Below are 10653 nucleotides of genomic sequence, written 5' to 3'. Positions count from 1 at the left end.
TGTCCTGCCCACCGAAGTGGCCAAAAGGGTGACCTCGTGCAGGGATTTGGGGGGGGAGGCAGCACCCTGGCCGTGTTCCCCGCCCGGGGAGGTGTCGCACCACTTCTCCACTCTTTCCTCGCTTTGCCCCCTTTCAGGTGCCAGCCGCTGTCCTGGGCCAAGGGTCCCGGCCCGGGGGCCACCTCTGCTGCCCCCACCCCCGCGGGCAGGAGGAGGAGGAAGAAGGCATCAGCTGGGGACCGCCTGCCCCAGCCCGGGGGCTGAGCCCGGCCCTCGGGGCGGAGCCGGCGGTGCAGCGCCCGGCGGAGCGGGGAGCGCGGCGGAGCCCCGAGCGGCCCCGGCCCCGGCATGAGCTTCCCGCGGCCCCTGCGCCGCTCCGTGAGCCTCAGCCCGGCCCGCACCCTGCGCCTCGTCGTGCTGGGGCAGAGCGCCGTGGGCAAGACAGGTAGGACAGGGTCCCCCGGCATTCCCCCGGCATCCCCCCGCCATCATCCATCACCCTCACCTTCCCCCCCGGATCCCCCCGGCATCCCCCTGCGCCCCCGGGAAGAGGGGTCGAGCCTCCCGGGGGGCCCGCCGGGGCTTGGCAGCGGGCGGGGGCCGTTCCAGAAAGCCGAGTTTCTCTGGGGCGGCGGCGGCATCGCCCCCGGTGGACCCCCGGTCCCGTGATGTCTAAGGGCACCGAGTTTCCCTCCCCTCGAGTTTTAGCCGTGGGCACTCTGCAGCCAGGGGCTCGTCCCGAGGGGCTCTTCCATGGCACAGCGGCCCGGGGCGGCGGGTCAGGGTGGGACGCTGCTGACCCTGGGACGTTTCGGGGCCGAACCTGAGCTAGGCTTTACTGGGTACTTTGAGTCTGCTGCTTGTCTTTAGCAAAGGGAGTGAGGTTTAGGTTTCCTTTAGGAAAACCCTTTCCCTGCACTTCACTCGGTGCTCGTCATCTGTGGCTGCTCGGGTGGGAATTTGGGATGCTGAGCCGGGAGCCTGAGCTCTCCTCTCTCCTGCCCGGGGATCATCCTTCCACCCCTTCCCACTCCCTTGCCCCAGGCTTGTGAGCACCCGGGGGCGAGGGCGGCCTCCGCTCCGTTCCTGCGCAGCATCCGGCGTGCCAGGAGCGGGGCCGAGAGGTGCCGGTCACTGGCGAGGAAAGGTGCGTGTCCGCACGGGTCTGCATTGGTTTTGTTGCAGCGGGGCCGGGGAGCGGCGCTCCACGCAGAGCACGGAGGGGGACGCGGCCGGGGCCACCGGGGCCGCCGCGTCCTTGGGGACAGGGCAACGTCCTAGCGGCCTGCTGCTCAGGAAAAGGCACAACCTTGAAATACGCGGCGGCACCTCCGCCTGGCTCGCGGCCCGCAGCTTTGGGGCTGTTCAGGTCACGTTTCCATATACAGTAACCGGCGAGTTCCTCTTGCCCAGCGTTAGTGAAAAACCGTGATTTCCCTCGTTAAATTAAAGGATGCAGCTCCCAGAGCTCACGTAGCAGCCCGGCACCGGGGGGCGGGAGCATGGGAACGGGGCTCAGCTCCAGGCGTACCCAGGGGGTCTGTGCGCAGCGTTTGTCCTCGACGTCCCTGCGAGCAGATGGAGCCGCCAGCCCTGGTTGTACAAAGCGTACGAAGCGCTTTGGCTCGCCCCCCCCGCCCCGGCCTGCACATACGCGCTTCCCCCGCCGGTGTTAGTGCCCTCCGGCGCGGGGTGGGCGCGTGGAAGCTTTGGGGCCCTCCTGGGGGCAAGAGAGAGGCCGTTGTGCCCCCTCCATAGGGGCAGATCCTGCCAAGGGTCTGTAAAGGCTCCTCCAGCCAGGTTCGGTGGCTGCGGCACAGGGCCGGTACCGTGCGGGGCCGGTACCGTGCGGGGCCGATCTGCAGGGTCTGCCTTGCGGCAGCTGAGCCCCGTGGGTGCCTGCAACCCTCGTGCCCTTCCGCAGGGCCTTTTTGCTGTCCTCTCGGGCTGTAACGGTAACACAGGACATGAAATCAGGGCAGAGGGGGGCCATTGATAGCTGGCTGGTGCAGAGGCGAGCCGGAGCGTGCCAGGAACCGGGAGCAGCCCCCGGGAACGGCAGGCCTGCAATTCCCCATGGGCTGGCAGCCCCCCTGATGCAGGTCTCTCCCCGTCCCTGTCCCCCCCGGGTGCCATCCTGCACGTCTTCTCCTGCAAAGGGACAGCGTGTTGCCTTCACTGGGTGCTGCGCCCGAGCCGCTGGGTCCCGCTGCCTGCGAGCTCCCGCGCCGGCCGGAGCTGGGGGCGAGGAAACCTCTAAGTGCTTTCTCCTGCCCGGCGGGGCGGTTGGCACCCTGGTAATGGACCGTGAGGATCCGGCCTGAGGGAGCCGCGCGTGACACGCGAGGACGGAGTCAAAAGCATCGGCATCATCGCTGGAGCTGCCGCGGGGTGGGGGAGGACGGGCTGTGGGAGCAGCGGGGTGCTGGTCCCCAAGGCAGAGGAGAGGCAGGGCTGCCCGAGCTGGCCAGGAGGGGAGGGGGTGCGATGCCTGGGGATCCCCCGTTTCGGGGAGCAGAAGCAGGGGAGGGTGAAGGCAGGTTGCATCCGAAGCCATCCCTGAGCCGCCAGGCTCCTGGTCCCGGCAGGATGAAAGTGGACCCCACACCGGAGCGTCACCCGGGCAAGCCGGTGGCATCCACCCCTTTGGGAAGCAGAAGCCAGGCTGGGAGAGCGGAGGGGCCCGAGGCGTGTGAACAATCAAAAGGGCAATTAAAACCCAGACAGCTGTAAAAGGGGAAAAACCCCCCTCAGTTCTCAGCCAAAGAGTTTGATTCTTTGGAGCAGTTTGGAAATCTTCAAGATCCGGTGGTCCCAGGTCCTCCGAGGGGGTCGGGGTTGGGTGCAGACCCGTGCCTGAAGCCCGTCGGCAGTTCAGAGATTTGGCCCGGGCTGCGTAAATCACCTGCGGGAGGCTGGAAACCCAGCGCAGCCGGAGCCCGCGTTACCTCCGTGTCCTCTGCCGCTGACGCCGGCAGCGTACGCTTTGCCGTACCTCAGAGGACAGCGCGGCTTGCGAAGCACGCGCCGCGGATGGACCGGCGCCGTAAGCCGTTACGCTCGCCAGAGCTGCGCGCCGCAGCGGCGTGAACACAGCAGCACGTGGGCGCGCGGGGCTCGACGCAACCCTGGAGGCGCCCGGCCCGCCCTGCGCCAGCGGGTTAGCCGCGCGTCGGGCCGAACCGTAGTCGTTCCTGGAGACCAAACCGCATATGGAATTAACCCCTTCAGCTCCGGGGGTCTCCAAGGAGAGCTCTTTCTGAGGTTACTTATGCTCAAGATGGGGAAAAAAAACCTCCTTATGAGGCCGCGCGGATGTGCTGACGCCTCTCGGCCTGCGTCCGCTTCCCCCCGTCGGCAGCTCCGCTCGTGTTCTGGCGCTCCAGCCAGTTTTTAATCAATTTAATTGGCTCCCCTTCGCACACAACACCATGCGCTCCGGCTTTGGGTGGCTGCCTAACATATGACACAGAATCAGGTGCTTTCTAGAAATTGAGCCTGACTTGTCTTGCTCTCCCCCCATAATTTGGTCACCTCTTTGAAGGTGCCGATTCGTGCCTCCTGCGGGATCCTTGGTTATCTCCGCGGGGCGGTTTTGCTAAATTACCTGCTTGCTCCATCAAATCCCACCTCTGACAGGCGGGGGTTTGAAACCCAGGGGCGGCTTGGAGGGTGAGAGGATGGAGAATGCCCCGAAGAGGAGCCGGGCAGGTGTAGGAGGGCAGGAGAAGCTGCTTGGGGCAGAGATGCCGGGGCTGAAGAAGCAGGAAGCCCGGCTGGGGCGGGAAGCCAGGCTCGGGGCAAACGCCCAGGTCCGGGTGCGGGTGTGCAGGGCGAGAGACGGGCAGCGATCGCCAGCGGGGACGAGCTGCCCCCGAACCTGCCCGGGGAAGGCAGGCTCGGTGCGGGAGCGCATCGGCCCTGCTTGGTGTTGGCTTTTCATCAACGTCCCGTGGTTCTGAGGGCGTTTAATGCCATATTCTGGTTTTGGTGAGGTTTATTCTTGCTTCGTGCTCCTGCTCTGTTTCCTTTCTCCTGCTGCGCCACGGCTGGTAAGCCGCCTCTCCATCCCACCCCCCGTGCTCTGTCCTCCTGCCTTGCTCGCGCTGGTTTTCTTTCCCCATTCCCACTCATTTTCCACCAATTTCGCTTTCCGCTCCCGTTGCCTTCCGAAGCCAGCTCTCAGCCTCTCCAGTGCCTTCTGCTCCTGTCCCTGTCTGCACCCATTACCGTCATAAACACCTTGAAGGGCTTAAGCATCACTTCCATTAGCCGTGCTCCTGTGCTCCCTCCGGCCCCCGAACCATGGGTTTCCCTGGCTGCACCAGAAGATCCCACCCGGGCATCGACAGTGCACATTCGAAGCAGCTGCTCTGGGAAGATGTTACAGACAAAAGGCCGCACGGGTGCTTTGGCTTTGAACCGGTGCGTCTGCAGCATCGGGGCGCGGGTCGGCTCCCGAGCACCGAGGCAGCCCGGAAGGTCATTTGGCTCAGCTCAGACCTCGGGGACCGGGAGCGCAGACGAGCGGTGCTGCCTCGCCCTTTCCAAAGGCAAAGAGCAAGGCGCTCCCGAAGCAACGGCTGCCGACTGCTCCGCCCGGAACGCGGCTCTGCGGGCAAGGCTGAGGGCGAGAGGAAAGCTCGCTCGCTCTGCAAGGCTGGAGAGCGGCTTTCGGAGCCGCTAGCGCTTTCCGGGTCCACCCTGTTGCATCCTAGAGGCACTTTCCCTGCGGAAAGATACTCTGGAGGGTGGGCATGGAGGTGGAGGCGGGTAGAAAAATAAGCCTTTGGGCTTGGCCGGGCGGTCCTCGGGCAGCACAAGGGATCTCGGGAGATGCAGCTGGTCACCTGCAGCAATCTCTTTTCAAGACTGGTCGCTTCTCCCGCTGATGGGGAAGCTCCTCCAGCAGCGGGGAATTCAGGGACTGGATCCCGCACCACCGCCTTTGATGTCTTCTGAGCAGAGGAGGTGTAACGTTTCAACCTCCCATTGCGTTTGCTCCGTTGCTTTTTCAGCTCCGTGGCCCAGAGCCGGGTTCCCGTGGCGCTGCCGTTACAGGGCTGCTCCCAAATTCCCCCCCGACAGCCAGAGCTGCGGCGTTTCCCCTCGGCGGGAGCCGAGCTGCAAGCCGCAGCCCCGGCGTGCAGACGCATCCCCGGCTCTCTGCCGAATCGCCGCCGCCCCGTAATTGCCCCATCCTGGATGAGACGACTGTTTCAGCGAGCCGCCGCGGGCTCTGTGCCCTGTGCCCTCGCCCTGTGCGTGGCCGAGCAGCACCTCGGCTTTGCTGTTGTTCCTCCTTCCCCCTGAAAACCCAGGCGTGACCGCTCGCTCTCTGCAACGGCGGGCTCCGCGCCGCGGGTTCCCCTGGCTGGGCGACGGCGTTCTCTTGCCGCAAGGCCCCGGCGTAGCCTTGGAGGCAAGCTCTCCGCCGCGGGCAACTTGATGGCCGCCAAGCAGCACCCGCTCCACCTCGCCTCTCCAGTACCTCCCCTTCAGCCCGAGCATCGCGGCCTCCTCGCAGCTCTGCCGGGGCCTTTTGATGGGGTGCTTGAGGCTGCAGGAGTGAAAAGTCAAGTAGAAAGTATGTCGGCTTTGCTTCAAAGCAAAAACATGTCTCCGGCCAGCTCTTCAGCGCCGCGTTCCTGCATCCGCCCTTGGGACGCCGCTAGCCTTGCCTCGCGCTTCCCGAAATGAAGCCGGCTGGGTAGCCTCTCACCCACCGCTGGGTAGCGTCTCACCCGCTTCTGCCCATTCCCACGAGCGCCGGTCTCCTCTCGTCACCTCCCCGTGCCACCCGGGGTGCCGGCACGGGGACCGCGACGGTCCCGGCGTGCCAGCTCGGGAGCGGGAGACCGTGGTAAGACCCAGCCCTTCTCCGGGCAGGGACAGGTGGGTGTGTGGCCCTTCGGCCACACGCGGGACGTTTAGCGACGCCTGCTGCGCTGGTAGCGGGAGCGACAGGTACGCGCCGGCTGCCTCCCTGCCCCGTTCAGCCCGGCGGGGTTTTCGGCACCGCCAAATCGCTTCGTTACTTAGAAAGCCGTTGCTTTTTGCCCCCGTTTCCCCTTCCAATGGCCAGCTAAGCCTCAGCCCCGTCTGGAAATACCCGCCTAGAGGCCCTGCACAACGGCGATGCTTTTGCTACCCCTTAAGGAATAATATAAGGAGTCTCTTTCGGGTTTTTTTGTTTGTTTGCCATCCTCAGAGAGCTTGCCCACCCGGAACCAGCCCTTGCTCCGGAGCCGAGGTCTGGCTCTTTCGGCCTGGCTGGCTGCAGAGGCACGATGAGAGGCTTTTCCCCAGCGAGGAGGCCCTTGCCGTGCCTGATGGGGCGATCGGGCAAGGCTCCAGCGCCAGCCGGCCTCCGGCCAGCCTCGCGCTGGAGCGCGACCGGGGCCTCGCGGCTGCCGGGCTCTGGCGCAGGGAGATGCGTAATCGGATAAGAGAGGTTTAATTGCGCCCGCTGCCGCGCCGAGGCTGCCCCCGCCTTTCCCCGCCCTCGCAAGGAGGAAAAATGGGGCCAAACGATCCGCCCCCGCGCCGATGCGGTGCCAGAAGATGGGAGGGGGGGGTGTTTTCGTGGTGGGGGGTTGCTTCGTCCCCCCGCGCGCCACGGGGGCGCGGGACTCCGTGCAAGGACGGAACAGGCAACGGTCCCGGCTTTTCCCCGGCATCCCTGTGCGGGGGATGCGGGCTCCCAGGCGCAGGCACGGCGGGAAGGCGGTGCTGGTCCTTGGGCACCCGCTCGGCTCCGCGTGCTGCCGGGTGCCTTTCCAGGGCTGGCGGCGCGGCTGGCGTACGAGCGGGACCTCCCGGGCTGCCGTGCCCCGTGCTCCTCCGGCTTTGGCTTCTGACGAATTTCATGAGGTTTGGTGCCGCCGGCCTTCCCTTCCCCGCGCGCCTGGCTCGGGCCAAACAAACCGCGCTGCAATTCCCGAGACCCGTCCAGGCCGTTGCACCGCCCGCGCCGGGGGGGCCCGGCCCAGCACCGGCTTGCCCCCACGCTGAGCTCGCCGCTGGCCGGCGGTTGGCCGGAGGCCGCCGAGGGCACCGCTCACCCGGCATGAAACTTCAGCGCGTGCCTACGTCTTTGCCGGATCCAGGCCAGAAAATGCCATTTATCAACCCCAACCGTGCGGGGAAGTGAACTCCACGCGCGAGGAGCCGCCTCTCGCCCGCGCCCGGGGGTGCGTGCCTGGGGCGCGCGCTGCCCGCGCTCTGCCCGCGCTCTGCCCGCTGCCGTCTGCCAGCGCGGGGCAACGCCGGCGCTCCCGGCCGCCTCCTGCGGAGCCCAGCCACCCCTCGCTGCCGCTTTCGGGGCTCCCACGTCCACGTGAGCTGAAGGACGTTTCTGGCAGCGGCAGCGCGGGAGAGGTTCTGCGCTCCGGCGAGGTGGGGGGCCGGGGGAGCCGGGGCCGGGGGGGTCTCGGTGCTTTCCATCGCCGCCGGGCTTTGACGTGGCGGGAGTTTTCCGCGCTGGCGACACGCAGGCGCCTGCTGTGTCGCTCAGGGAGCCGGGCAGAGACCGGCTTTGCTGCTTTATCCTGGTCGTCTCCGGCTGTCGCAGGGCAGCGGCAGCCAGCGCACGGCGGTGACCCAGCCGCTTCGGGGGCCTTTGAAGAGACTTTTGCCAACCCTACGGTAACCTGGTCCTCCCGGGGCCGGGTTTGCAGGATCGCTGCTGGGATGTCTCCTCCTGGAGCCCACACGGGCACTTTCCCGGGAGGCTGGGCGGGTCTTTGCTCTGTCCCTCCTGCCTCGATCGGCCGATGTTTCTCTGCAGTTTGAGCTGACAACCATAACTGGGTTTGTTGTGTTTTTTTTACAGCATTGACCGTAAGATTCATCACCAGGAGATTCATTGGAGACTACGACCCGACCCTAGGTAGGTAAAGCCCTCTTCGCTGCTGCCGCTGGCTCAGCCCGGAGCCTCCGGCACACCCAGCACCACTGCCGGCAGAGCCGACTCTCCTCCCAGCTCCGCCGTATTCAGCCCTCTTCCTCCTCGACCAGACCGGCAGCGGTCGGAGCCGCCAGCCATCGTGGCACCTCCCTGGCTCTTGCATCCCTTTTTCCTCGACTGTTGTTCTGGTAAGGCAAAAGCTGTTGGGGTGAGACGCCGGCATCGCCCGGGGAAGCACAGCGTGCTTCGTCACCCTCGAGCACTTTGCTGGGAGGTGGCTTTCAGGGGAAGGAGGTAGCTAAGCCACCGCAGCAGCGGCTAGTGCTTTCCTGTCTTCTAGGGGTCTTCTGTGCATTTGGGTCTGATGGGTTTTGGGCACTGAAGTCAGGTCCCTGACGAAGCATCCCAGAAATGACCGGTCGCTGGCTGTGCATCCTTCTGCCTAACCCCTGCTGCCGCCCACTGGGCTGAGAAATTTGGGAGATCTCTGCATTGCTCTAACCCCGCTGGTTCACAGGGGACCCGAGGGAAAGGCTTGGGTTGAAGAACAACCCTGTTGTTGCCCCTCGTCCTTTACATCCCCTTGCTCGTTAGGGTGAGCGAGCTTTTTTCCCCCAGAGTGCAATTTGTTTTTTCCCCTCCGCCTGCTGCTTCTTCCCTCTGCTGGGATGAGGTGAAGTCCAGAGCCCGCACGGCGGGTGGACCCGGTGCTTCTGCGTGCCGGAGGAGAGGGCCGGTGCCTGGTTCCTCCCGTGGATGGCCCCACGGCGCGTGGCACGCGCGCACCTCGCAGCCGCCTTTACTGCTTGGGTAGAAAGGAGCCGCTGCCCCGCTGCTGGGGAGCGCGTCGACGCCGGCTGGGCTAGAGCATGAGCGGGGTCTCCAAACAAGACCCAGCTCTCCGCAGCCTCCCGCTGAGCCCCTCTTCCTTTGCAGAAGCGTCGCTCCGTGGCCCCTTTCTGCCCCGACGCTTCGGTCACTGTTGCCCTTTCATTCCCAGCAAGGCGGAAGCCAGCCGGGTGCCGGCGGGGCGTCTCCGCCGCCCGTCGGAGACGCTGGGCTCAGTGCCGGGGGCGCAGGGCCGCCCTTCCCGGGCGCGGGGAGACGGGCCAAGGAGCAGTTCGAGACGTGGGCTCAAAACAGAGGCCGCCCCGGCTGTAGGCTGCAGTGGCCAAAAATCGACTTCTCCAGCAGGGCTTGCACCCAGGCCGCCTGGGTTGCCGTTTGCTACCCGGGGGCTTCTCTCACACCCGCTTTTCTGCCTGTCCTCCTCCAGAAATGATTTACAGACACATGGCCGTCATCGACGGGGAGATGGTGCACTTCGAGATCCTCGACACGGCAGGACAGGTGAGCTCAGAGCGGTTCGTAGCGGGCTGGCCCTGGAAAGCATCATCGGGGAAGCGCGGCTTGCCGTCGAAGGCAACCCCTGCTTCTCCACCGGCTTTAGTTGGGTGTATCCGAAATATTGATCAGGACACGTTTACCTCAGAAAAAGGATGTTTTGGAGAGTTTATGTGTCTCTAATGTCAATTACAGCGTGGCTTCAGCCGAATGCTTCCCCGTTGCCCTCAGCGGTGTGCGGCACAGCTCCGCTCCCCACGTCGGCAGAGCATCCCGATGGCGGGGAGATCGCCCCAGGGAGCGGGGGGGTGCCGGCTCGAAGGAGCCACCACGCACCGGGACCGTGCGTGATGGAGAGCCCTGTGCTGGCTTCCCACCTAGCAACAGCTCTACCTTTGCGTACCCGCTGTAGCAGCACTAACTCTCCCCTCGCCCACATCCGGACGGGGCTGACTGCTGTCCCCATCCGTCATTTTGCCCAACCCATCAAATTCCTGCTCTGGGCTACCTGTGTTCCTGCGCCAGTGGCCGCTGTGCGCAAGCCCCAGGCCAAAAACCTTCAGGGAGATGGTGGCAGCCCCCCTTGGGAGGTTTTCTAGGTTGCAGCCAGCGGTGTCGGTATTTAGGAGACGTTGGGGCTCCTGGTGTTAATACAAGCTTGCCTGCCCTGGCAGGAGGAGGATTCCCTACAGATAGAGGAGAAGATCAAATGGGGGGACGGCTTTGCTGTGGTCTACTCCGTGACGGACAGGTGCAGCTTCGATGAGGTCATGCGGCTGTGCTTCCTCATCAACCACATCCACTCCAGCCCCAAGCGGAGCAGCGGGAGCGAGCAGCCCCCCGTGGTCATCGTGGGCAACAAGAAGGACTTGCAGTTCGACAGGATGGTGTCCACGGAGGATGGCGAAAACCTCTCCAAAGCTCTGAAGCTCCCTCTCTACGAGATCTCCACCCGGGACAGCTATGAAGAGACCGTGGCGGTGTTCAACACCCTCTACCAGGAGCTCATGAGACAGGGGCATTTCTCCCCGGGCTCCTTCAAGAGGAGGACAGTGTCGAAGCTGATGGAGAAGATCCCCAAGATGCAAGCCAGCTCCACCTTGAACTCCGCGGGCCGGAGCCTCAGCTTTAACTCCTTCAGGGACTACATTCCTGAGTGAGCGTCCCCGCAGCAGAGGCGAGAGCAGTGGTGGGGCCAGGACCAAGGGACAGGTTATCCTGCTGCGAGCCCAGGGCTGAGGAGCAGCGCGTGGGGCTGTGCTGGCTCCCAGAAGGGGAAGGTTAAGAGGTGGGGAGGGTGGGATTGGGGTTCAACAGCCTTTTAAAGCCCACAGGCTTTTACAAATGCGCTTTGTGTCAGCAGGGAAGATGTTCTTTGTCCGTCTTTCTTACCCCTTGGC

The 10653-nt window shown here is 65.0% G+C and overlaps 1 protein-coding gene across 1 annotated transcript; it reads left to right on the top strand.

Moving 5' to 3' along the window:
• Positions 1-348: 348 nt before the first annotated feature.
• Positions 349-10413, top strand: LOC309405258 (ras-related and estrogen-regulated growth inhibitor-like; the record flags this gene model as incomplete). Its single annotated transcript, XM_081999986.1, has 4 exons — positions 349-445; positions 7835-7891; positions 9186-9259; positions 9928-10413. 4 exons carry the CDS (start codon positions 349-351, stop codon positions 10411-10413), a joined length of 714 nt encoding a protein of 237 aa, XP_081856112.1.
• Positions 10414-10653: the final 240 nt, after the last annotated feature.

This window comes from Phaethon aethereus (genome assembly GCF_964289735.1).
Source record: "Phaethon aethereus genome assembly, chromosome: 5".
NCBI classification, from domain to species: Eukaryota; Metazoa; Chordata; class Aves; order Phaethontiformes; family Phaethontidae; genus Phaethon; species Phaethon aethereus.
Note: the sequence above shows the minus strand (reverse complement) of the source record. Positions and strands in the feature narration are given on the sequence as shown.